We start from the raw sequence: 27,862 nt of genomic DNA on the forward strand, positions 1-27,862 counted from the left end.
GGGGCTCGCAGGATGAGCGGGTGGTGGTGGCTGCTGCTGCAGCGGCGGCGCTGACAGGACACGAGCTCTATGCTTTTCCGGCTGCTCGTCCCGCTTGGCCTCCTGTGTGCACTGCTGCCCCTGCACCATGGTGCACCCGGCCCTGATGGCACCGCACCCGACCCCGCCCACTACAGGTGAAGTGGGGGGTCGAGCTCCCTGCCCTTCCATAGTTGGGGAATAGGAAGCAAAGACTTGGTCCCTTCCCTATTCCCTCCATTCCGGGACCCCCATCCTGACCTGCTGGCACCCAGCTTACTGGGCTCCTGGCAGAAACCAGGTGACAATTCCCACTTTCCGCCCTGTTTCTTGTCCTTCCCCTGCCTGGTTTCATTTGGTGACCCTCTGCCTTATTTCTCGTACCCTGCACAGGGAGCGAGTCAAAGCCATGTTCTACCACGCCTACGACAGCTACCTGGAGAATGCCTTTCCCTACGATGAGCTGCGGCCTCTCACCTGTGACGGGCACGACACCTGGGGCAGGTAGTGCGAAGGGAGGAGCAAGGGGGAGGCTTGGGTCTAGCAGTCTGGTCCTAGGCCGGCGGGTCTGCTGGAACTGGTGGCTTCATGGTCTCCTCACGGGGTTCCAGAAAAAGCTCCTAGCCAGGGTGGGGTCGCATTCCCCTCAATTCAGGCCCACGGCCACCAAGATCCACCCAGCCTCCTGGAAATTTGTATCACAAGGTGGGAAAAGGCTGGGTTATCCTAGTGGGCTGGATCTCTGGGCTCTGGCCACAGCAGTAACAGACATCAGCTGTTGGGACTTGGGCAAATCTCTGGAGCCATAGGATGTGTGGAAGGGCTTCAAGAAGTCAGAAGACCCAACCCCTTCATGTTGTAAGTAGTCAAACAGGCCCAGGAGGAGCTATAACTCTTCCAAAGGTGAAACTTCAGAGCCTTGGTAAGTGTAACTGAAATGCACTTCCTCCTTTATCCTCACATCCTTGACTGCTTCTTGAGATTTCAGCTCAAACTGTCACCTTAGTGTCAGTTCCCTTAAATACCCATCCCCTACTAGTCAGTCTCACAAACACACTTTTTTATCTTCTTTGTAGCATTTCTCACTCTGATACTGTCGTTTTCACTTATCTGCTAGTTTGTGTTTCTCACTTCCACTAGAATAAAAATCTATGAAAAAAAAATCGATGATATGGAATCCTCTGTCTTGGTCCTTGCTGAGTGAGTGAAGAATCATTGCATTTAGCGAAACTGACATTGAGGAAACACTGTGCTAAGCATTTTCCTTGCCTCATCTCGTGTAGTTAACATCCCTAGGCGTTAAGTGCTGTTATCTCCATTTTACAAATGAATATGCTAAGAACTGGAGAAATTAAGTAAAGTGAAAGTCGCTCAGTCATATCCAGCTCTTTGGGACCCCATGGGCTATGCAGTCCATGGAATTCTCCAGGCCAGAATACTGGAGTGGGTAGCCTTTCCCTTCTCCAGGGGATCTTCCCAACCCAGGGATCGAACCCAGGTCTACTGCATTGCAGGCAGATTCTTTACCAACTGAGCCACACGGGAAGCCCAAGATACTGGAGTGGGTAGCCTATCCCTTCTCCAGCGGATCTTCCTGACCCAGGAATTGAACTGGGGTCTCCTGCATTGCAGGTGGATTCTTTACCAACTGAGCTATGAGGGAAGCCCCCAAAATTTGTTGGGTTGTTTTTTAGTTGAAAAACTAATGCACGAGAATGGCAAATTTAAGCAGTACAATGTCATATAATAAAATAAATATCTCCCATATGCTAGAACTCCAATCACTGTTAACTTTCTTGTGGGTCCTTCCAGAAATATTTTTGATTTATACCATCCTATAGATATGTATATATGTATCTTTCTAAATTAACTTTTAGAAAGTGTAATTTACATGAAATGCACCCACTATAAGTGTGTAGCAACCACCATCATAGGATAGAGAACCATTTCTGTCACCCTAAAAAGATCCCTTATGGCCTTTTATAGTTAATCCCTCCACCACCACTGGCCCAAAAAACTGCTAATCTGCTTTCTGTATATATGTCTGTTTTTGACAATGCAGTTAGAACATATGACACTACCTATTCTGTAGCTTGTTTTTTTCATTAAACTAGATAATTTGAATATTTTCACATTAGCCCATAGAACTCTTGATAACAATCTTTTTGACAACCTCATAGTTTTGCACTGTTTGAATATATTACGATTTGGTTACTCACTCTTCAACTGGTGTAGATTTGGGTTATTTCTAGCTTTTTGCTGTTCTAAAAACAATACTGCCATACGTATTCTTAAGCCTACAGTTCTGTGCACTGTGAGATAAAGTCATAGATGTGGGAGGCCTATGCTGGGAGCTGCAATCTTATACTGCCTCCCTATGGTAGAGAATTCCAGAGAATATAGGCGATGTGTTTGACTACAGTCAGCTGCATCTGCCCACCTCCCAAGTGCCTTAAAAGGGTCAGAGGTTCCTGGCGATTTTCACTATGGCATCTCTTGTGACAGCAAGTGGGACTGGCAGAGGTATTGCTGTGCCTCACTTATTAGTTTCTGGGGTATCTGATCTGAGGCCTTGATATCTGGTGCTTGATTTTGTTGCTAAGCAGCTGATATTTTTGTCCTTTTACAGTTTTTCTCTGACTCTGATTGATGCTCTGGACACCTTGCTGGTAAGTGTCTCATCTATTCCTTTTTCTCTCTAACATTGCATAACCAATATTCTTCTTTTGGCAGCTTGGCTGTGGGTGAAAAGTGAATTCTTCACCTGGGCTTTTGAGTTTCATCTTTCACTTTGATCTTTTTAATTTGAGGGCAGTGGAAAGCCACTGGCATTTTTCAAGATGAGGACAGGAAATTAGATTTCTGCTTTGAGAAGATCACTGGCTACAAGGTGGAGAAAGATTCATGCAATCATTTAACAAATATTTTTTGAGTAATTGTCTCATGCACTGTGCTCAGCCCTCTGGGGGAATGTAGGAATGAGTGAGGCTCCTGCCTGTGCAAAGATTCTCATCACATGGAAAGAAATAGATGCCTCAGTGTTGTGGGGATAAACTTAACTGGATTCTTTTGAAGGAAGAAGAGGTCAATTTCAGCTGGGGGAATCAAAAACTTTCTAGAGAAGGTAACATGTAGACGATTGAGGGTAAGTTGGATTTGTAAATGGGAAGACTTGGGGTGTGATTTCTAGTAGAGGGAACAGCATGTCTGAGGTTAGAAAATCAAGGAATAGTAGATACAGTTCTACTGAAGTGGATGAGATGAGGCTAGATGAACAATGAGAGACACAGAGGATAGATTAGGTCTAAATCATAGAGGGTTTTAAATGCTGAGATAGGATTATTTGGGTTGCAAGTGATAGATTTAGACAGGGAGGAAATTTACTGAGTCACATAGCTAAAAAGTCCAGGTAAAGACTGGCCTTAGACCCAGCTGGTTCCAGACAATATAAATAATGTCAGTAGGAATCTCTTTCTCAATCTCATTTCTGCCTCCTTTGCTGGCTGTATTCTCAGGCTCTCCTTATGCTGACAGGGTAACCACTGGTAGCTCCAGACTCACATCCCACTCATTTAGTAACCTGTGTGTGGAAAGAATTAGTTATTTTTCATTGATTGCCATGACTGAGTCTCAATGATCTGGCTTGGGTTACACATCTATCCCTGAACTAATCAGTTGGCCAAGAGATTTAGTATGCTGACTGGTGTAGGTGAAGGAATGGAATCAGCTTCTTCAAATTATAAGAGTGACTGTGGAAGAAGGGTGATTCCTCAAGGGACAATTGGAGCAGTCATATCAGAATAAAAGGTATCGGGATTGCATTTGACTTACAGTTTAAACAAAAAGGGTTTAATTTTCTCAAGTAAAAGTAAATCTGAAGGTATTAATAATGTCTAGCATTGGGTCAGCTGCTTAACTGTGTCATCAGAAACCCATTGTCTTGGTATCCTTCCATTTTGCCATCATTAGTATATTGACTTACATTCTCATGCTTCATACCTCATGGTCTAGGATGGCTGCCACAGCTCCAGAAATCAAGTCTGCTTTCATGGTAAAAGCCATGCCAATGGTGTCTTGTCTCTTTTTATTAGGCCATTTCTAAGAAGTGCCCTTAGTAGACTACAGCGCTCAGAATTGACTGGATAATACAGTCACCTCTAGTGGCAAATGAGGCTGTGAAACAAGTAATCGGATTTCTAGCTTCTATGGCTGGAAGCTACAAGTATAAAGAAGATTGGAAATCAGTGTTGGGTCAACCAACCTGCAGTATTTTCACCAGGATGAATGTGACAAGGTTAAAAACAACAGATATCCACTGAAAATGTCAAACTAAGATTTCCTTATGTGGTCTACAGTCTTTATATTGGTTTCATTTAAATGAGTACTTAGGATTCTTTTTTTTTTTTTTTTTTGTGGAAACTAGGGAGCTTTATTGGTTACATATTGTGCTGCAGAGCCAACAGACTGCATTAGAGCCAGAGGATACATGCAGACAGGCAGCTTCAACTATACACATGCACCCCAGGAGCCCTGAGTCACTGCTTATGGCTTTGCCCTGGTTTCCAGCCACAGGGTCTGGCCTCCTCAGTCCCGTGCTTGGAGCAGGAATGTAAGAGAAGCTGCTGCACCCAGCCTCCAAGGGGCAAGGGAGTGGCCAGAGGACCTGCCTGAGCAAGTAGGTGTAGACCGATACATTGATGTGTCCCCAGCGAGGGGGCCTATGAGGTAATAACAGTTTATTTGAGGGCTACTTCCCTAGCCCTCCCAATCTTTAAAATACAAAAAAAAAAAAAAAAGTAGACTGTATTCTCTTAAAAATACATTCCATTCAGTACATGTTCTGAGCTGTGAAGCAGCAGGAAAATAGGGCCCCTTTCCTATGATCTTGGCTGTGAGGCTGTTAGAACCCTGTTCCCAACCTGGGGTACTTAAAAGGGAATCCCTAAAAGCAGCTCTTCCAAAGCTGGAACCAAAGAATTTACTAATGTCTTGATACTGGGTCTGTGTGATTTCTAGCTCTCAGTGTTTTGAACTGTTACCAGCAGTTCTAGAACAGAAACTGTAGGTCTTAAGTTGAAAAAGTGAGAGTCACACCAGCATAAGATCCTAGACTCTGATCTAGCATCTCCAGTGCCTACAAGCCTGGGAGCCTCATTCTCAGGTCTCTCTTTCCTACAGATTTTGGGGAATGTCTCAGAATTCCAAAGAGTGGTTGAAGTGCTCCAGGACAATGTGGACTTTGATATTGACGTGAATGCCTCTGTGTTTGAAACCAACATCCGAGGTGAGGGGTGCCTTCGAGGATCCTTGTAAGAAAGGAGACTGTGGAGTTTTGGCCTCCATATAAACCAGGAGGTGGTAAATAGGATCTTAAGGGCCAGCCTTTCCAGGCCACTTGACTCAAAACAGATCAACAGAGCTCTTCCGTCCTGGGGGTGGGGTAGGGAGGTCTCAGGATCCCTCATCAGTTTTAGACATGAAAGTGAGCAGGGGACAGAGAAAAGACTGAAGAGAAACATGCCAGGATTACTCACATATTTAACATATACTTGGTACTAGGCTTTCAGCCAAGAGCAAGAAAGATGTAATCCTTGCCTTCTCATAGCTTATTGCCTAGGAAGCACTACCCATAGAACTTTCTGCACTGATGATGGAAATGTTTTATATCTCTGTTGTCCAGTCCAGTAGCCACATCTGAAACATGTTTGAAAGGGAAAGTGAAGTCGCTCAGTTGTGTCCAACTCTTTGCGACTCTATGGACTGTAGCCCGCCAGGCTCCTCCATCCATGGGATTTTCCAGACAAGAATACTGGAATGGGTTGCCATTTCCATCTCCACGGGAAATGTGTTTACTGCAACTGTAGAACTGAATTTTTAATTTTATTGAATTTTAATGAATGCAAATTTAAATCATGGCATGTTTTTACTATTTGCTGTATTACATAGCGTGAGTCTTGGGTATTAGTTTCCAAACCTGGATGCTGATCAGAAGCACCTGGGACCTTTTTAAAAGTTCAGCTGTCTAGACTCCACTCTAAATCTAATGAACTGGAATCTTTGGGTTGGGTCCTAGAGTCAGTATTTTTAGCAGGTGCCAATGAATCTTTTTTTTTAAATGATTCGTTCCTTTTGTTGAGGTGCATTTACATATACTGAAATGCACAGATTTATACATTTCAGTGAATTTTGATCCAATGATTCTTATGAAAGTAGTACAACCCTTCTTTTCAGTGAGCTTCTAGATCATTGGTGGCTTAACAGCCATCACCTCTGGATGATAGTTATATTTTTTCCTCCTCATTTTGCTCATCTTTATTTTATATGTTATGTGCAATGAAATTTGTATTACAGACATATATATTTTTTTAATTAAAAAAAGCAGAGGGACAGCATGGTATAAAATCCTGGTGTAGGGATCAGACCTGAGTTTGAGGCCATACTCAATGCTGTGTCCCAGAACTGCTGAGCCCAGATTGTCATCTATGAGTTAAGGTTGTCCTTAAGTCTCTGCTTCTGATACCCATGTAATTGTATCAGCCTTCTTTTGGTTGACATTTGCCCAGTATGTCTTTTTCTTCTCTTTTACTTTCTATCTGTCTGAATTTTATGATTAGCTCTGTCTTTTGTAATTTACATAGTATGTTTATCCCTTCTGACAATCTTTTCTTTTAACTGAAGCGTTCAGTTCTTTTACATTTACTGTAACTACTGGTACATTTGCGTTCATTTCTATAGTATTACTTTGTGCTGTTTGTCCCATCTTTCTCTCTACTCTTTCTCTTTTTCTTTTCAATTTTATTTTTTTGGCTGTGCCATGTGGCATATGAGGTCTTAGTTCCCCCGACCAGGACTGAACCCACCCGCGCCCCATGCAACGGAAGCATGGAGTTACCTAACCAAGGACCGCTGGGGAAGTCCCTCTTTTTTATGCCTTCTGTAGGTTGAGTTGTTTTCCCCCTCATCCCATTTTTCTTTACTAATCTAGAAAGTATGCAGTATATCTAGCTTATTAGTTTTCTTGGAAAATTTAACAAACATAGTCTAAAATTAATGAAGATCTTTATTCTTCTCCTGAATAATATAAAACCTGGCTCTGAGGATTATCTGTACCTGTATGCCTTAGTTATATATTTTAATTATTTCTTTTAAGCCATCCATATATTATTGCCATTCTATAGAATTGAAGGTTTAGATTTACTACTATTTGCCACTTGGGAACCATCTTTCCTTCTTGTATCACAGACCTTACATCTGTGGTCCCTTTCCTTGTATCTGAAAAACGTCCTTTTGAATGTCCTTTAGTGCAGGTGCGTTCTTTCTCAGCTTTTCTTAGTAGGAAAATGTTATTATCTCACTGCCTTTGTTTGGCCTTTGAAGGGGGGAAACTGAAGCCCAAGGTCACCAGTTTCGCCATATTTCCAGATATGTAAACTTTAGGTCTTTTTTTATAAGTCCTAAATATTATGTAATAAATTGAAATAGAGAAATGAATAAAATGAAGGTAATAAGTATCTTTCCCTTCTTCTCCTGGCGATCGGGAGACAGTGACCAAGTACAGTGAGCATGGGCTTTGGAGTCAGGCAGACCGGGCGACCCTGAGCAAGTCGCTTTACGCCTCTGAACCTCAGTATCTTTGAAGAGGGCACAAAATACCTGGTGTTTGGTGTATGTGCGTGCATGCTAAGTTGCTTCAGTCGTGTCTGACTCTGTGCAACCCTATGGACTGTAGCCCGCCAGGCTCCTCTGTCCATGGGGTTCTTCAGGCAAGAATACTGGAGTGGGTTGCCATGCCCTCCTCCAGGGGATCTTCTTGACCCAGGGATCAAACCCACATCTCTTATGTCTCCTGCACTGGCAGGTGGGTTCCTTACCACTAGTGCCACCTGGGAAGTCCTGTTTGGTATACCCTAGGGACTAAAGTGATAGTCATTGTTTTTGTGACCTACCAAGAGGAAAAAAGACTTGGTGACCTTAACACTGTACCAATATGGGTGTTATGGACTCTTCTTTCCCTCGGTAGTTCTATCCGCTTCCCAGTGAACCACCAAACAGAGCATTGGGTTTAATTTGCACAAGGGAAAGACTGGTCCTTGGGAGTCTGACACTTGCTTTTTGTGCCATCTGTAGTGGTAGGAGGACTTCTATCGGCTCACCTGCTATCAAAGAAGGCTGGGGTGGAAGTGGAGGCCGGATGGCCCTGCTCAGGGCCTCTCCTGAGGATGGCGGAGGAGGCAGCCCGGAAACTCCTCCCAGGTAAGACCCATGTCAAGACAGACCAGAGAGGAAGTCCAGGAGGTCCTGCTGCTCTTGCTGGAGAAGAGAGTGGCTGAATTATTATACCAGACACTTGATATTTCTACCTTTCAGCGCCCACCATGGAAATCAGGGGAGTCCTGGGCATTTGGAGGGCTAGACTAGGATGGACAAGCTGACCTCATGACTGTGGGCAGGGAGCCTGGCGGCTGCAAGGCTCTTGCCCTTATTTGAGTGAGTGCTGATGCCCCCTCCCAGGCCCACACAATGCTGGGATGAAAGGATTCCAGGTCTGAGCATTTGCAACCCCAGATTCCAGATTTGGCTCTGCCAGCCAATCTCTTGACCCATATCTCTCCTTGGTTCAATTTCCCCATCTATCAGATGACAGTCATGATTCCTTCCTCCCTCTGGGGAGACATAAAATGAGGTCAGAATGGAGAAAGTTCTTGGAGAACCTCAAACACCACTGAGACACGAGAGGGACTTGTTTTGTAGCTAAGCCATGTCCAGGGCTGCAGGCCAAGCCACAGTGTTTGTCTGGTGGGGCAGTAGCTGGGCTCAGCAGCATCAGCTGGACACTGTGTTCTCTTCAGGGTGTGGTGGAAGTTCTGAGTGCTGTTCACACCCAAACACATCATGCTGTGCTTTCCACCAGCCTCTTGGCCATGTCACTTCTCCCCTTCACCCCTACTTGCCTCTCATGCTTGGGGACGAGCTGAGGAGAATGAGCGATCCCAGTTCAGGCTCGCTGTCTTACAGCCTGCATGTCTCCTTAAAGCTTCATGTTCTGTGTGACTCATCCTTGGAGGAAACTTTTCTTTGGCATTAATTTTTTTTTTTTAATTGAGAAATATACATATTGCAAAGTACATGTTGAAGTCGGCACCCATGTTTCTACCATTCAGGTCAAGAAACAGGATTTAGTCACCACCCCCCTCTCTTTTTAAGACTGCCTGACTTTTCCGAGCTATCTTTTTGGGGCCTTCTTGGTGGTGACTTGAATCGTCCTTGCTTTCCATTCATGTCTGCCAGATAGCAAGTTTCTCCTCCTACAGTAGAGTTGCTGGGCCTTGTGGTTCTTGGAAGTTTTGTCAGCTTTGTTCACAGTTTGGTGACGCACAGGCTGCTCTGGGGTTGTTTGACCTTTCAGCCTGGAGAGGAAGTCTCTGCCTCTAGCTTGCTGTCTAGATCCTTGCCTGGAATCAGAAAGCGCTGGGGTGGGGTGGGCAGGGCACTGGGCCTGTGGGGAGGGAGCAGGGAGCGGGCACGTGGCAGTCATTCTCATCTTAGCGCCATTTGGCTCGCTGTGTGACTTTTGAGTCACTTCTTTGCAAGCATGTCTTTTCCTACCTGTGAATTGAGGATTGGACTACAATCAGCAGGTTCATGGTTTATATCCTTTAAAAAAAATAACATAGCCACTAGCTATCTATTTTACACATGGTAGTGTATCTGTGTCAATGCTAAGCTGCTGTATAGCACAAGGAGCTCAGCTCAGGGTTCTGTGATGACCTGGAGGGGTGGGGTGGGGGGAAGTGGGAGGGAAACCCAAGAGGGAAGGGATATATGTATATGTATACCTGATTCACATTGTTGTACAGTAGAAGCTAAGACAACATTGTAAAGCACCTATACACCAATTTAGAAAAAAGAAAGAATAAAAAATAGCCCCCAAGACTCTTTAGAGCAGGAATCCTGAACTGGCTCCTCTAAGTCTGCAGATATGGTTCATTTGTCAGAATGGTGTTTTAAGAAGTAGATGAATGGCTTCCTCATTGTGCCAACAGCCCCACCACTGCCTATGGCTTAAGCCCCACCTGCTTCACACTAAGTTACCTGCCTAGCCTCTTAAGGCGCAGTACAAAATAAGTAAAAGTAGAGCTGCTCTAGGTACAGTGAGCATGCGTGCCAACCCGGAGCACAGCCTGCTGTTCATTCCCCTCCGCATCACAGGCAAGAGCCCGAGGCATGGGGAGCGGTGTTCAGCAGCATCTGGATTAAGTGGCCACTGAGGTCTCCAGTTGCAACACTTATCCTTCTCTGGCTCAGTCTCTAGCAGATCACCTAGGGCAGGGGTCCCCAAACCCCCGGCTGCTGACCGGTACTGGTGTGCAAGCTGATAGAAACTGGGCCACCCAGCAGGAGGTGAATGGTGGGCAAGCGAGTGAAGCTTCATCTGCCACTTCCCATCAGCCCCCATCACTCATGTGACTGCCTGAAACATCCCCCTGCCCCAGTCTGTGGAAAAACTGTCTTCACGAAACGGTCCCTGGTGCCAAAAAGGTTGTGGACTGCGAACCTAGGGGACAAGAGGGAAGCACTGGCCAAAGCTTCAGGCTTTAGGCCTGTGTCCAACCATCTCCACCTCCCCACTCCTGTCTGGGGTCTTAATTTTGTGATCGTTCAGCCTTTCAGACCCCCACTGGCATGCCGTATGGCACGGTGAACCTGCTTCACGGCGTGAACCCGGGAGAGACTCCTGTCACCTGTACGGCAGGCATCGGGACCTTCATTGTGGAATTTGCCACCCTCAGCAGCCTCACCGGTGACCCCGTGTTCGAAGACGTGGCCAGAGTGGCCCTGATGCGCCTCTGGGAGAGCCGGTCGGACATTGGGCTGGTAGGTCCCGCAAGTTGGCCACCTTGGCCCGTGCTTACGCGGCTCGGGGCTCGGGGCTCTGAGCAACAAATTGCAGTTCAGCTGAAGGAAACGAAGGGTGACCTCAGGAGTGGTTCAAGACTTAGGCTAACAACACGGAAAGTAGATGAGACCTCCAGTTCCTGCTTTGGCACAGAGAGGAGGAGAGCATGAGAGTACATCCTTTACCAGGAAGCGGGGCTGTGACGAGCTCTGACTCCTTGAGCTTCTCTGATTTCTAGGGAGTGGGTCACATGCTTCATGCCCCGACTCACTCAGTGACCTTAGATAATCCGCCTGTCTGGCCCTCATTTTTACATATTTTTGTGAAACTATGATAAGAGACACTGAACTGTTCCATGAAAAAAAGATTCCTGGTCAGTTAAGTTTGGGGAATATTATAAATAGTATCCTTTCTTTGAAGAGTTATAATGAACACAAACAGCTTAAAGGTTATGAAAACCTCTGATAAATTCATCTGTTTAATTTTGCTTAACACAGTGTTTCATAAACTTATTTGATACCAGGGCTTCCCTTTCCTCTCCACACCTACTAACCCATGAAAAATGTGACCAGTCATCTCTGAGGTCGATTGCAGTTCCTAAACTGGATCATCCAGTGAAATTAACAGTAAGTGAGCCAGAGCTGTCCAGGAAATAGCTCTGATTTAGTCAGAATTGAGATTGAGTTCTGGCTTTACTCTGTTGAAACTGTGTGACCCTGGCCAAGTCACTCAACCTTTCTGATCCACAGTTACTTCAGTAGTAATGTGACATACTTATACCTCCTCACTGAGTCATTATGACAGATGAAGACTGTGTTGTCTGAAAATGATTCAGGTAGGGGCATGTTTTATACAAATTCTGGTTCTAAGTCAGCTTGAAAGTGAAAGTTGTGTGAGGAATCCTTAACATTTCCTTAAGAGGGTGCCACTTTGGGGACCTCAAGTAGCTCCCTCCTTTGAGACCACGTGTCTTTCTCCTAGGTTGGCAACCACATCGACGTGCTCACTGGCAAATGGGTGGCCCAGGACGCAGGCATCGGGGCTGGTGTGGACTCCTACTTTGAGTACCTGGTGAAAGGAGCCATCCTGCTTCAGGATAAAAAGCTCATGGCCATGTTCCTAGGTAAAGAGGGCGGGGAAGGGGGGCTTTTCCTCTTGGTTTCCCCTGTTGAAATATCATTTATTTATAAACTTCCAATTGCTCCCAAGTGCTTGCCTACACCGGAGAAGGCAATGGCACCCCACGCCAATACTCTTGCCTGGAAAATCCCATGGACGGAGGAGCCTGGTGGGCTGCAGTCCATTGGGTCGCTGAGGGTTGGACACGACTGAGCGACTTCACTTTCACTTTTCACTTTCATGCATTGGAGAAGGAAATGGCAACCCACTCCAGTGTTCTTGCCTGGAGAATCCCAGGGACGGGGGAGCCTGGTGGGCTGCCGTCTATGGGGTTGCACAGAGTCAGACACGACTGAAGCGACTTAGCAGCAGCAGCAGCCTGCCTACACAATTAGTTCTGCGTACCGGAGTCTGCATTCAAAACTACCGTGGACTCACACTGCCCACTTGAGGCCCCTCACACCTCTTCATGCTGTCCTGCGAGAGCCCAGCTGAACCGTGCTGCCTGCCTGCAGGCGGCCCTGGATTATTTTTTATTTCCTGGCCGTTGCACATACTGTGTTTCCTTTGCCTTGAATGCCTTTTTTCCTGCCATTATGTGTTCAAATTCTGTTCACCCTTTATGGCTCAGCTTAAATGTCATTATGCCCAGGAAATAGCCTGATGCTGCCTCAGTAAAATTTAGGACCTTCAGCATCTTTTTTTTGCCATCAGCTGTCTTCACAAGTTACAGCTCTACCAGCTGAGTGCAACATCCAGGCTTTATTCATCTTTGTACTTCCCGCAGTGCTTTGCAGGAAGTAGCTGGCAGATGAATGTCTGTTGAATAGAAACATTTTACCCTCCAGTCCCTTAGACACTAGCAATAATGATACTGAGGAATTATTGGGCACCTAGTAATAATTATGGCTACCATTCATTTATTCAGCAAATATTTGTTGGGTACCATTGATGTATCAACTGCAGTGCCAAGCACTGAACATAGACTGTTTCTTTTAATCCTCACAACATTGAGATTGTCTTATTTATTTGGATGTGTTTTTGGTACTTCAGTCAGATAATGTTTTGTTTTAATTTTAAATATCTGCTTTTTAAAAAAATATTTATTTGACCTCATTGGATCTTAGTTTCAGCCTGCAGGATCTTTGTTGCATCATGAGGGATCTTTCATTGAGATGCATGGACTCTCTAGTTGTGGTATTCAGGCCTAGTTGCTCTGTGGCATATGGGATCTTAGTTCCCTGACCAGTGATCAAACGTCTGTCTCCTGCATTGCAAGGCAGATTCTTAACCACCAGACCACCAGGGGAGTCCCCAGATAACGTTTGTTGTGCATATTTATTAGGTACTATCTTCATGTTGGGGATCCTGCAATCAACAAAACAAAGTCCTAACTCTCATGGCTTTACACTCTAGGGGTTGTTATAAGTTCAAGTTGCCACTGGAATGCAAGCTCCCTCAGGGTTGAACTTTGATTTGTTTGCCACTCCCTAGATATCTGGAACCTAGGTGGTTTAGTCCCTAAGTCGTGTCCGACTCTTGCGACCCCATGGACTGTAGCCCACCAGGCTCCTCTGTCCATGAAATTTTCCAGGCAAGAATACTGGAGTGGGTTGCCGTTTCCTTCTCCAGGGGATCTTCCCAACCCAGGAACCTAGAGGTGCTCAGTAAATACTGTTGAGTGAACAAATGACTGCATAATCCCATGAGATGTATAACATTACTTTCATCACTTTATAGATAATAAGACTGAGGCTTAAATCTGAAAAAGAGTGGACATATGTATATATGACAGATTTTATTTTCTTGGGCTCCAAAATCACTACGGATGGTGACTGCAGCCATGAAATGAAAAGACAGTTGCCCCTTGGAAGAAAAGCTATGACAAGCCTAGACAGGGTATTAAAAAGCAAAGATATCACTTTGCTGACGAAGGTCCACATAGTCAAAGCTATAGTTTTTCCAGTAGTCACGTACAGATGTGAGAGATGGACTGTAAAGAAGGCTGAGTGCTGAAGAATCAGTGCCTTTGAATTGTGGTGCTGGAGAATACTCTTGAGAGTCCTTTGGACTGCAAGGAGATCAAATCAGTCAATCCTAAAGGAAATCAAACTTGAATATTTGTTGGAAGGATTGAAGCTGAAGCTCCAAAACTTTGGTCACCTGATGTGAAGAGCCAACTCACTGGAAAAAACCTTGATGCTGGGAAAGATTGCAGACAAAAGGAGAAGAGGGAGGCAGAAGATGAGATGGTTAGATAGCATGGCCATGAATTTGAGCAAACTCCGGAAGATAGTGAAGGTCATGGAGGCCTGGCATGCTGCAGTTCATGGAATCACAAAGAGTCAGACACAGCTTAGCAATTGAACAACAGCATAACTGTTGACTTTATGATATACCTGAAACTAACACAACATTGTAAATCAACTGCACTCCAATAAAAATATTTTTAATTAAATTAAAAACCAAAAACTGAAGCTTAAGAGGGGAAAAACTTGCCCCAGGGTCACAGCTAGCAAGTAGCAGAGCTGGAGCTGAAATTTGAACCTGGAAGTTCGACTCCAGAATCCACATTCCTTCATCTATCTCCTTGCATCCTTGTCTACTTTGAGGCTGGGTCACCCGAGGGTCTTTCAAATGTTTAAATCCATCCCCCAGTTGCCAAAGCCTGCCTTCTGTGTCCCTCATCGTTGACATGTCCATTGTCTTACTTCTGCAGAATATAACAAAGCCATTCGGAATTACACCCGCTTCGATGACTGGTACCTATGGGTGCAGATGTACAAGGGGACTGTGTCCATGCCAGTCTTCCAGTCTCTGGAGGCCTACTGGCCTGGTCTTCAGGTAGGAGCAATCAGAGAGGGTGGTCCTTTTTCTATGGAACGGGCAAAGCAAGCTCATTCTGATGTGTAATCAAAGCGCTTGAGTACGTTTTATTGGAAGGGTGGGTTGGGGAGGGAAGAGAGGCTTAGAGTGAGTTAGACAGATTTAAAAGTTCTGCCAGACTGAGTTTTTCAGGGGGAGCTTTCAGGTGTCAGGAAGTGAACTTCTAGTTTGCTGTGGAATGTTGTACCATTTAAAGTACACAGTGTCTTTTCTGGGTTGGGCGGTCATAGCCATTGGCAATGACCATTTCTCCATTGGACATTTCTGTCACATATCCTCATTCTTGACAGCTGGCCTAAGAAGGGTGTGAATGCATCTGGGGCCACTCTGCTGCCATCATTGTGTCTTCCCATTGCATGGTCTGATAGCATTGCAGTGGGAAGGGATCTTAGAGCCCATCTAATCCACCCTGTGGGTGTCCTCAAATATTTAAAATATTTTTATAAGCTGTAAATATTTTTAAATACTTTATATTTAAAATATTTTTATAAATTTTTTTTTTAGCTTTAAGAAGTTAAAAAAAGGTTAGAACATGTAGGGGCTTCCCTGATGGCTCAGATGGTAAAGAATCTGCCTGAAATGCAGGAGACCTGGGTTCGATCCCTGGGTTGGGAAGATCCCCCGGAGAAGGGAATGGCTACCCACCCCAGTATTCTTGCCTGGAGAATTCCATGGACAGAGGAGCCTGGCAAGCTACAGTCTATGGGGTCACAAAGAGTCGGACACATAGATGAGTAGTAAATTTTTTCAGCATAAAAAGAAATGCCCCCCAAAAGAGGAATACAGTGATAAATAAGTCTCAAGCCCCCACCCTCAGATTCTCTCTCCAAGCCAGCCCTTATTGCCAGTTTTCTGTACCTCTTTCCAGAAATCCATATACATAGATATGTGTATATTTATGGCCCCTTTTTTTCTTTATATAAATAGGAGTATTTTATTACTTTTCACTGACTGTCTTGGAGATCATTCTTTACTGATACATATAGATCAATTTTACTTTTTAATTTTAAACAGTTGCATATTATATTCCATTGAATAGACATAGCATCATTTATTTAACTAGTTTCCCATTATATACTTTTAGCCAACCCTTTCATTTTACAGATGGGGAAAGAAGCTCCTAGAGAACTTGTGGATAATATTGAATATTGGTCCAGCTCTTCTAAGATCTCCAAATTTTATTACTTGAGTATCCCCTAAAAAAATTTTAAAAAATTGTAGTGTCCCTTGCATATTTTTAATCTTACGAATTTAAATAATGGCATACCATTCCTTTTTCTCCTCCAACTCATATTTCCATCCTACTACCTCAATAGGATTTTATCCTAATTATAATTTTATGCTGAAAGCATTTTATTGGACACCCTATATATGGCTCTGTGACAAAATGTATTCATATGTAGAAATTTAAAACGTTTTAAAATTTCCCATGCCCACAGGCTCTGAGTATTTATTTTCTTCTGGATTTAGTTATCATTAGTATGTAAATGATTAAAACAACATTTATAGCTTACAATTTTTGATGATTATTAACCTGAAAGCAACTTAATTGGAGGTTCATTTCTTAATGAGATTTTTGGGGCTTTTTAAAATTTTAAGTAGTTCATGTATTTGTGCATGAAGAATGTTGTTGTTTTAGTTGCTCAGTCATGTCCGACTCTTTTGCAACCCATATGTGCTAAAACGGGGCACAGTTACACATCAATTTTACTCCTGCTTTTCACCTTTTTTAAATATAAGTGCTGAGGAGCCTGAGCACATAAATAAGTAGATGGATGGAAGGAGTTTGATAATTGCAGTATCATTCAGTTCTTTGAAATCATTAAGTTAATAGATTGAACTGTATAAAATTGCCAGCATTCAACCATTTTTTGACCTGAAGAAGTAGCAATATTATATTGTTCAAAGAAAATCACATAATGATCTGTCATCAAAAATTATTTTTAATGATGTCTCTGCTGACAACTTGACCAGTTCCTCTCTTCATTTTTTGAAAGCAAAGAATTGAAAGCCATCTGATTTGCAGAAGGATTTGTTACCCAGTGGTTAGAGTCGTTCATTTTTCTTAATACCTAAGCTAATATTTTTTTTGTTTTTCATTACACTAATATTTTAAATTTAACCTAGTTGAGTGTTCAGTGTTCCACAGGAAGGTTGGAGATTGTTGGTGGGTCCACCTTGCTTTTGTCAAGTGGTAGAAGGACAGTTGTGAAAGAGACAGAATGGGTAGCCTGCCTTTGTGTCGGTGATACATTTTAGAAAAGTTGAGGATCTGGAAATCTATTTCCTTAAAACCATTTGTGCCTACATTCCCCTTAAAAAACCTGCTTGTACCAGCCATCCATATAACTGATCACACCTATTGACTTTGCATGATTTTATTTCTGTGCATATTTTCCAAGAAAATAATTGATCAGGGAAAGATGCAACTCATATATGGGTATTTCTAGCAGCAAAGTTTATGACAAAGAAAAACTGGAAATGATCCAAACGTCTAGTAATGAAAGAAAAATAAATGTATTTTTTTTCCTTTTTTTAAATTGTGGCAAAATTCACACATCATAAAATTTACCATCTTAATCCTTTTAAGTGTACAGTTCGATGGAATTTATATTCATGTTGTTATGTAGACCACCATCCATCCCCATAACTCTTTTCATCTTGTAAAACTAAAACTCTACACCTTTTAAACACTAACTCTCCATTCCGTCTTTCCCAAGCCTCTTGACAACCAGCATTATAACTTCTATCTTTATGATGTTGACTACTCCAGGTATCATATCAGTGGAATCACATGGTATTTGTTTTCTTGTGACTGGCTTATTTCATTTAGCATAATGTCAAATTTCATGCTTGTAACCTATATCAGAAATTCCTTCTTTATTAGGCTGAATAATATTCCTTTGTGAGTATATATCACACTTTGCCATCCCAGTTTGTATAGGATTTGTGTGCTTTGTGTGTGGCACTTTTCCTGTTTTGAGAAAGGTTTCTGGGGTTATTTCTCTGTGAGGTTATAATAACACTAATAGCTAACATTTAGCTGACAGTTTGGTACATAGAGGTGATAAATATTTATGAAAGAATGATTTATGTGTTGGGCATTTTATACAGAATCATCATAGCCCATTGAGGTGATGTTCCATAGATGAAGAAAGGAGGACATTAAATTTGTTCATATCCTCAACAGATATTTGGGTGCCTTCACGAAGTTCATAGAGAGTGAAACACAAAGAAAAACTTAGACAAATTCATAAAATAATAAGTTGCAATTAAGGAAACAAATAAGAGGCTAAAAGAGAGAATATTAGATGGGGACTTACTTTAGATAAGAAGGACTCTCAGAAGTGGTGATGCTGAAGCTGATATTTGAAGAAGTAGGGGTGGGGGTGATATTCCAGGCAGAGGAAACATGATGTGTGAAGGTCTTGGAGGCAGGAAGGAGTCAGGTGTTTATCAGGGACAAAAGCAGGATGGCCACAGTCCAAGGAAGGAAAAGAACAGTTAATGGAAAGTCAGCAGTGGCCAGATTGCACAGGGCCTTGAGGGCCATGGTGGCATCTTGACCTTATGCTGAGTCTGGTCAGCATAAGCCTCTGAGTAAGACAGTTACTCTGGCCGTACTGGGGAGAGTGGACTAGAGAAGACAAGTCAGAGAACCAGTCAGTGAGGAGGCCTTTGAGGTCATCCCAGTGCAAGATGCTAGTGAACAAGTGGTAGCTCTGGAGATAAGTAGAGAAAAATCTTGATGTTTTAGAGAGAGGGAATTGATGGGTGTTGCTGGTAGAATGGATGTAAGGGTTGGGGAAGAAGGAAGAGCCAAGGATGACCCCCAGCTATCTAGCCAGAGTGGAATCAGTGGAAGGTGGTGCCATTTACTGAAAAGGGAGAGAGGTGAGAGTAGAGATGCAAATTTGTGAGAGAGTGAGGGAACCAAGAATTTAGCCTGGAAAATGTCATTTGTTCTATCCCTGAGACATCCAGTGGAGATGTCAGGAAGGTCAGCTGCTTCCCTGTGAGCTTATATTAATATGAATAGCTACTTAGAAGCACTTAGTAAAATGACAAGCACCTACATCCTCTGATTCAGCAATCCTAATTCTGGAAATGTATCTTAGAGATACACTTCACATGTTTGAGTTGACATAAGTACAGGGTTATTTCTTGTAGCATTGATTATTATAGCAAACAGCAAAAGATTGGAAGCAAGTCAATTAACTATCAATAAGGAGCTAATTAAATTGTGATCCAAGCAGTGGGATACTTACTATGCAACTGTATAAATAGGAGGAGGGAGATGTACTTACTTGGAAAAATTGAGTTGTATTGTTAAATGATAAAGGAAACTGCAGAACAGTATATTGAATAAGCTGTATTTCATGTAGGGGAAGTAATATATACTTATACACCTTTGCTTATGTTACAAACTAATGCAAAATGATTACGTTCTGGGGTATAGGGTAGGAGTGAAACTTAGTATAATCAACCTTTTTCTTATTAGAATTTCAAATCAGATGGCTGACTTACCTATTTAACTATTAGTAGCCAGTATTGACTGAGCAAGTACTGATGGGCAGGGACTTTGTATACACCCTGTGTCCCTTACAGCAAAATAAAATATACATTATAATTGCACATTGTACATGAGGCTCAGAAAAGTTAAGTATCTGATTTGAGGTTGCACAGTGAGTAAATGGCCAACTCAGGGTTTGATCACAGGTCTTGATCTCCAAAGCCTTTGCCTCCTCTTTCCCCCGAGGGTGTGTGTGAGGTTCTGTATGTGGGTTTCCTGCCTGGTGGCTGCTTTCCTGACAACCAGTTCTCTCCTGCAGAGCCTCATTGGGGACATTGACAATGCCATGAGGACCTTCCTCAACTACTACACCATCTGGAAGCAGTTTGGGGGGCTCCCAGAATTCTACAACATTCCTCAGGGATATACAGTGGAGAAGCGAGAGGGCTACCCGCTTCGGCCAGGTAAGCAGCATCTCTGGCCCATGGCCAGCTCACAGCCTCCAATTCTCCGAACCCCAAGCCCTCAACATCTCTATGAGGTTCCATGCCTCACAAATGCTCACAGCTCCATTTTTTTCCCCCATCTGCTTCTTCCAGTGACTCTGGGTGGTTTTCCTGCTAGGAATTCTATATCCCTTTTATTTTCAGAGAAGGAAATGGAAGGCTGGTTGGTTGCAATGGCTTCCCCAAGGCTGTTAGGTGTAGAAGCTAGGACTGGAACCCAGGTCTCTTCATTACATCTTATGCTCTTTCAAACTTGGACAAGCAAGTGAGATGGACAAAGCCAGGTTGATGCCTTTTGAGTTCCTGCCATTGGGATTTTGGACGCATAGGCAATCTTAATCATAAGTCAATGGATCAGGTCAGATAAACTGTGCATCTGTGGAATGTTGGGACTTTAGGAATGGACTTTAGGAGTGAACTATCTCTTGTCCCCCACCTCCTCATTTGCAGCTCAGTCCTCAAGACATAGAGAAGGAAGGGCTCACACACTCGATAACTCTCTTATGTTCTTTTCCAGCTCCGATCTTCTGATTCACTAAAGGAAAGTTAAACATTACAAGGAGGGGAAAGGAAAGGGGGGCAGAGGAAGGAAGCTGAGTCAGCACACAGTCACCCTGCCCCCCCACCCCAAAATAGCTTATGTTCCCATTGTTTTTGACTCCTCCCACCTGAATGCCTTTTAACTGTGGGATGGGCCTTCTAGTGGCTTCTGCCCATTCTGCCCTTCTTTACCCCACTTCCTTCCTCCTCTGACGTGCTAATCTTCTCAATCATTGTTCTAAGAATCTTGGAGAAGCAACAGAAGTGGGAATAAAACAGCAACTGGAAAGAGCAAATTAGTCATTTTTGACTCCTTGGAGGCTGCTGTTTTTACTATTGCTCATGAATTTATTCTCATAGCTTTTTTTTTTTTTTTTAACATAAAATGGTCAGATTGTATTGATGCCATGTTACTACTAAATAGGATGAAGACAGAGTTTGGGACTAAATGTGAGACCTAGGCTTGTGCATTCTCAAAGATAGAGGGAACCTGAGAGGTCTTCTAATCCAGTGGCCCCAACCTTTTTGGCACCATGCATCAGTTTCGTGGAAGACAATTTTTCCATAGACCAAGGTTGGGGGAGGGATGGTTTGGGGACGATTCAAGTGTATTACATTTATTGTGCACTTTATTCTATTATTATTACATCAGCTCCACCTCAGATCATTGGGCATTAGATCCCAGGGGTTGGGGACTCCTGTTCTAATTGATACCCCCCTGCAATAGCCCCATCATGTAGGTATCTCGTGCCTTTGGTTACCAACAATGACAGAAGGCTCACTACTTACAGAGGCAATGTGTTTTATTTGCAGGATAGGCTGACAGGAAGGCTCAGTGGAAAGTAAGGCACCACAGCCCGGAATCCAGAAATGCCTTAGACCAGTCACTCTTCCTACCCAAACAATAGCAAATGGGAGATAAGGGACTCTTCTATAATTAGGTTGGCCAGTGCCGATGCTCTGGTGCATGCTTCTGACCAGCAGTGTTGGAGCACAGAACCTAGCCTAAAAGCCTCCGAAGGCCTTCACCCTCACCTAAGTCCAAGTCTAAACCTTGGGCTCTCACCCTCTTGCAGAGAGTTGACCAGATACACCAGAAGTTACAGCAGTCACTAGCAGGCGCAGGCCTATGTGTGAGGAAGAGAAAACAAGAAACAAGATGCTTGGCCCTGGGTGCGCTGAGCCAGACAGCTGCGAGAAGCATAAGGGGAGGCTTCCCACGAAGGCACCATCTTTTCCATCTCTGAACACACACAGTGTGTTCATCTACCAGTAAATGTACCCCCATCTATGCTTAGAATATGAGCAATTAGATTAGTAAGTGTCCACAAGCCTGTGGGTTAAAGGGAGGGAGAAGTAGGAGAACACTGGGGAGATCGGCAGCGGTATTTTCTCCCAAAATAAGAAACAGATGGGACTTCCCTGGCCGTCCAGTGGTTAGGACTCTGTACTTCCAATGCAGGAAGCCTGGGTTTGATCCCAGGTCAGGGAACTAGGATCCCACATGCTGTGTGGCATGGCTTTAAAAAAAAAGAAATTGAATATAAAACAATTCTGATGTCTTCTCAACTCTGCCAAAATGAAATGGAATAATAATTCCTATTGAAACAAACTCTATAAAGCCAATGTGTTTAATTCCTTGAATTACACATAAAAATGTTCAAGGGACTTCCCTGGTGGTCCAGTGGTTAAGACTCTGCATTTACATGACAGGGGGCACAGATTTGATCTCTGGTCAGGAAACTGAGATCCTGCATGCCGTGGCCAGGAAAAAAAAAAAACAAAACTAGAAATAGAATTTACAGTAATAAATCATTAGGGAAAAAAGTACTCATCAGGAGTCAGGAGGAAATAGGAAGCAGAACATGAGGAGGAGAGGCTGTGTAGGGAGAGGAGAAGAGTTCTTTCCTGTCCGAGTAAAGACAGGTGAAGAAGTAGCAAAGTCTGTGGAGCTGTAGCTTCTACCCACCGAGCCCACCCCAGAAGTCATGTCTTTCTTTTCCATAACAGCCTTCGAGATATCTGAAAGCAACAAACACATTGTGCTGGGTTTTCTTTTCTCCAGACACATAGTCCCATCCAGTCCAGCTCCTGTTGGCTAGTTGGCTAATATTCATCTTATGATGGGGCTCATGTCCGAATGTCAGATTCCAATTGTGTAGAACAAGGCAAGACTGTTGTCTTGCTCTGGGCACAGTGAACTGATGGCTGGATCTTTGCTAGATTGTAAGTTGGTTCTTGAATATCTCAACCTTCATCTTTTTGCCCATCCCATCTTGGAAAGGGCCTTATAATGACAGAGTCAGACTCTTTGAAGCTTTAGGATCAGTTAGGCTGTAAGTGGCAGAGAAAAAATAGTAGCTTAATTAAAATAGAAGTTTATTTTGGGGGGACTTCCCTAGCGGTCCAGTGGTTAAGACTCCTCGCTTCTATTGCAAGGGGCCTGGGTTCAATCCCTGGTGGGGAAACTTAAGATGCCATACCATGTGGTCAAAAGAAAAACAGGAAATTTAACTTGTTCTCTGATTTTCCGGCCTTATGTGGTACTCTTTGGTGTCAGTTCAGTTCAGTTCAGTCGCTCAGTCATGTCTGACTCTTTGCGACCCCATGAATCGCAGCATGCCAGGCCTCCCTGTCCATCACCAATTCCCGGAGTTCACCCAGACCCACATCCATCAAGTCAGTGACGCCATCCAGCCATCTCATCCTCTGTCGTCCCCTTCTCCTCCTGCCCCCAATCCCTCCCAGCATCAGAGTCTTTTCCAGTGAGTCAGCTCTTCACATGAAGTGGCCAAAGTACTGGAGTTTCAGCTTTAGCATCATTCCTTCCAAAGAAATCCCACACCTGCCTGCTGGGAATAGTTGTTAATCCGGGGAGCCTTGTGCTTGAGTAAAGTTAGTGATTCTGTTACTAAGGAAGAAGGCGGGAACAGATATTGGGAGGTGGGCAGCAGCCCCTTCCCCCTTCTGCATCCCAGAACCTGGCTGCCTGTCTCTCCCTTGGGATGGGAATCCATGATCCATTTTAATGCTGGTCTTCACTAAGCCTCAGATTGTGTGTGGATTGGCTCTGAAGATTCAATTCAAGGGAGTTGCCCCAGTTCCCCTTAGTTGGGACCCTGTGGACACAGTAAGGAGGGGAGGAGTCTCTCGCTGTGCCAGGCAGGCTCCTAGCCTTCCCTGCCCAGCCACTGGATGAGAAGGGTCCACTTTGAACTTTGCAGAACTCATTGAGAGTGCCATGTACCTCTACCGTGCCACGGGGGATCCCACCCTCTTAGAACTCGGAAGAGATGCTGTGGAATCCATCGAGAAAATCAGCAAGGTGGAGTGTGGATTTGCCACAGTAAGTGTTTCCACGGGCCCAAGAATTGGGAAATGTCTCCCCCTGCCACTAAAGAGCCTCTGGAATATTAACATTGGAAAGACTCTTAAAGGTGTAAGTAGTGTCTTTATTTTATAGACGGGGCGGCTGAGGAACAGAAGCGAGCCTGGCTAAAGGTCCCAAAGCAGGTAGAGGTGGAGCTAGGATTCATTCCCAGGGGTCTAGACTCCATGCCCTTGGCCTTCTCCTTACTTCAGAGACCCTCTAGCTATCTGAATAGGCTACTTTGCAAAGAAGTGTTTTGTGAAACATTTTGTGAAAAGGCCTATAAAATGGATTTTAGAAGAGAATTACAGTCCCATAGCCTTATTTGCAGGGAAACCTGATGGCTCAGCAGTAAAGAATCTGGTTGCAATGCAGAAGACACAGGAAATGTGGGTTTAATCCTTGGGTCAGGAAGATCCCCTGGAGGAGAAAATAGCAACCCACTCCTGTCTTCTTGCCTGGAAAAATTCCCATGGACAGAGGAGTCTGGCTGCCTGCAGTCCATGGGGTCACCAAGAGTTGCACATGATGGAGCAGCTAAGCACACATGCACACACACGCACACAGCCTTATTTGTGGGCTTCCCTGGTAGCTCAGTAGCAAAGAATCCCTCTGCCAAACAGGAGATGTGGGTTCAATCCCTGAGTTGGGAAGATCCCCTGGAGAAGGAAATGACAACCCAATATTCTTGCTTGGAGAATCCCATGGACTGAGGGGCCTGACTGGCTACAGTCCATGGGGTTGCAGAAGAGTTGGATACGACTTAGCGACTGAAAAACAACAATAAGCCTTATTTGCAAACCCAAGGATCCTTAATGAAACAGCCTTACTGGTCTCACGGATATCTACTGAGTGTCTTTCACGGGCCAGGTGCTGTGCTAGACTGAGGATTATAGCAGTGAAGAAAGACCAAGCTCCTGAGCTGACATTTCAGTAAAAAAACAGTGAATGTGTATCTAGGAGACAGAAAGGAGGCCATTGAGGCTGGAGGTGGGTGAGCAAGGGGGAAAGTGGGAGAAGATACATCCCCAGAAGTAGGCAGGGGCTAGATCACATAGGGCTTTGTATTAGCCATGAGGAAGAGCTGGGATTTCATTCTGCTGGGAATGAGAAGCCTTGGTAGGATTTACAGCAGAGCAGTGACATGCTATATTTTAGAAAGATCACTCTGGCCCCTCTGTGGAGAATGGATTGAAAGGGTCAAGGAGGAGAGCCGTATCACATCCTTAGAGGACCCAAGCAGGCAAGATAGAAATAAACAGTGGTTGCCGACATGTAAAAACCAGATGTTGAAGCAAATAGTCTGGAAGGAAATTCACCAAAAAGCCTACAGAGGTTTTTTTAGGGTATGGAATTAAAAACAATCAAATCAGAAAAAAACTCTTCCTTTTCAAAAAGTTGTAATTGATTATATTCTATGAGTAAAACATAGATGCATATTTTTAAAGAGAAGACCTGTATGTGTAGGAGAAATATAAAGCAAGGATGTGCTTTAATTTCTAGTATGTTGTATTTTGTGAAAAGCCAAAGTGGATGAGTTCAGTGGGGCCTTAGAACTCTTGACTTATTTCCATGAAAATGAAGTCTTTTGGAGCCCTGCCGAGGTGAATGATGGGAATAGGCATCTGACTCCTTGGCCTTTGGGAAATGGGACAAAAGAATAATAATTCCTGGTACATCAAGTCCATATTTTAGTCACATTTTTTGGGTATAAAATAGATATCTACTGAGAACTAGTTTTGTTTAAGAAAATGCATTGCTAATTCTAAAATAAATACTTATTTTAGAAACTAAAATAAATGTTTGTAGCAAGTAAACCTACTCATCCCCGACTATAAACTCAGTATGAATTTTTCTTTGTAAAGACTCCTAATCAGTTGTGTACAAGAGCAAAAAACTTGGTAACCATCTTTATGTCCAATAAGTAAATGATGCTACATTTTTACATCATTAAGAGACGTAAACATTAGATCAATGTTTGGAGTCAAAAAAGGATAGGATAAAGGGGCTAGGATATTTGTGTATCATGTAGGGGGACCAAGAAAGATAGTTCTGATGAGGCAGCATTTGAGCAGAGACCTGCCGGAAGTGAAGGAGGGGGAAGATACCTGAAGGAAGGTGGCGCCAGGCTTCAGGAACACCACTGAAAAGAACTGGGCCAGGCATGAGCATGTTCACGGAATAGAAAAGCTGAGTGGCTGGACCTGTGAGAGCCACAGAAAGAGCAGGAAAAAGATGAGGTCAGCAAGGAGCAGGAGCCAGATCAGCAAACACCTGTTAGGCCACGATAAGGACTTTGATTTTAGTTTGCGGGAAATGGGATGTTAATAGAAGGTTTTCCATAGAGGATTGACAGGTAAGACTTAAGATAAAAATATCCTTGAGCATAGCGTTTCCCAGGTGGTTCAGTGGTAAAGAATCTGCCTGCCAAGCAGGAGATACAGGTTCGATCCATGAGTCGGGAAGATCCCCTGGAGAAGGAAATGGCACTCCAGTATTCTTGCCTGGGAAATCCCATGGACAGAGGAGCCTGGCAGGCTACAGTCCATGGGGTTGCCAAGAGTAGGATACAACTTAGCGACTGAACAACAACAACCAATCCTTTAGGGTAAGAATGGAAGAAGGAAGCCCAGTTGAAAATTGTGATAAGCTTGGTGAGCGATGACGTTAAGTGATTTGCTCAAAGATCCGTAGCCGCCTAGTGGCAGGAAGGCCTGACGGGGTGCCCCACCGGGGTGCCCCCCCGCCCCCGACCCTTTCTCCTGCTCTGATGCTAGTCTGACTTACTTCCCTCTTCCACGTGGCAGATCAAAGATCTGCGGGACCACAAGCTTGACAACCGCATGGAGTCTTTCTTCCTGGCCGAGACTGTGAAATACCTCTACCTGCTGTTTGATCCGGACAACTTTATCCACAACAACGGCTCCACCTTCGATGCGGTAATCACCCCCTACGGGGAGTGCGTCTTGGGGGCTGGGGGTTATATCTTCAACACAGAAGCACACCCCATCGACCCCGCTGCCCTGCACTGTTGCCGGAGGCTGAAGGAAGAACAGTGGGAAGTGGAAGATTTGATGAGGGAATTCTACTCTCTCAAACGGAAAAGGTCGAGATTTCAGAAGAAAACTATGAGCTCGGGGCCATGGGAACCCCCAACAGGGCCCGGAACATTCTCCTCCCCTGAAAACCATGAGCAGGCAAGGGAAAAGAAGCCGGCCAAGCAGAAAATCCCACTTCTCAGCTGCCCTAGTCAGCCTTTTACCTCGAAGCTGGCATTACTGGGACAGGTTTTCCTGGATTCCTCATAACCACTGGATGATATTTTGTTTTTGAAACTAAACTGTAACAATAAATCGGCTTTTGATGATCGTGGTTTTCTATTTTACAAATTGGGTTGTTTCATGAGATTTCATTCAAAGATAGGGTGTACAACTAAAAACAATTGCAAATCTACTTTTTCTCTTATGGTTGGAGAAATAGCTGAACATAAAGTTAGCCAGCTTCAAAGACCCCAGGGCTTGATACTTGAATCTCCCTTCCTTTCAAGGTTCCCATTTTCTGGAGAGTGTTGTAAATATATTTGTTAGTCCTTTTTGGGGGGGTGGGCGGAGAGATTTTCATTTTTTAATTGAAGTATAGTTGACTTACAACATTCTATAAATTCCATAGGGCTTATATAATATAGAACTATATAAAAACTATATGTAGAATTTAGTAAATAGATATTTTTATACATTACAAAATGATCATCACAAAAAGCCTAGTTACCATCTGTCACCATACTAAGTTATTAGAGTATTACTGACTATATTCCTTGTGCTGTATATTACATCCCCATGACTTACTTATAACTGGAATTTTGTACCTCTTAATTTCTGTCATCTGTTTTAGTCTCCCCCCGACCCCACCTCCCCCATGGCAACCACCAGTTTGTTCTCCGTGTCTATGAGTCTGTTTCTGTTTTGTTACATTTGTTCATTTGTTTTGTTTTTAGGTTCCACATATAAGTGAAA

At 43.8% G+C, this 27,862-nt stretch overlaps 1 protein-coding gene across 3 annotated transcripts; it reads left to right on the top strand.

The window, feature by feature from the left end:
- On the top strand, nt 1–27,216 carry EDEM2 (ER degradation enhancing alpha-mannosidase like protein 2). Of its 3 annotated transcripts, XM_086332217.1 has the most exons (11): nt 1–176; nt 412–522; nt 2,648–2,687; nt 5,197–5,302; nt 8,146–8,271; nt 10,682–10,893; nt 11,897–12,038; nt 14,754–14,878; nt 19,753–19,897; nt 23,704–23,825; nt 26,657–27,216. In XM_086332217.1, the coding sequence occupies exons 1-11, from the start codon at nt 70–72 to the stop codon at nt 27,155–27,157; spliced, it is 1,737 nt and encodes a 578-aa protein (XP_086188343.1). In that variant the 5' UTR covers nt 1–69; the 3' UTR covers nt 27,158–27,216. The 3 variants fall into 3 exon arrangements, with proteins under 3 accessions (XP_086188343.1, XP_086188344.1, XP_086188345.1); XM_086332218.1 differs by lacking the exon at nt 23,704–23,825; XM_086332219.1 differs by lacking the exons at nt 23,704–23,825; nt 26,657–27,216 and adding an exon at nt 20,457–20,775.
- Nucleotides 27,217–27,862: the final 646 nt, after the last annotated feature.

This window comes from Bos grunniens, chromosome 13 (genome assembly GCF_055505025.1).
Source record: "Bos grunniens cultivar Pamir isolate PY7600 chromosome 13, Bosgru_T2T1.0, whole genome shotgun sequence".
NCBI classification, from domain to species: Eukaryota; Metazoa; Chordata; class Mammalia; order Artiodactyla; family Bovidae; genus Bos; species Bos grunniens.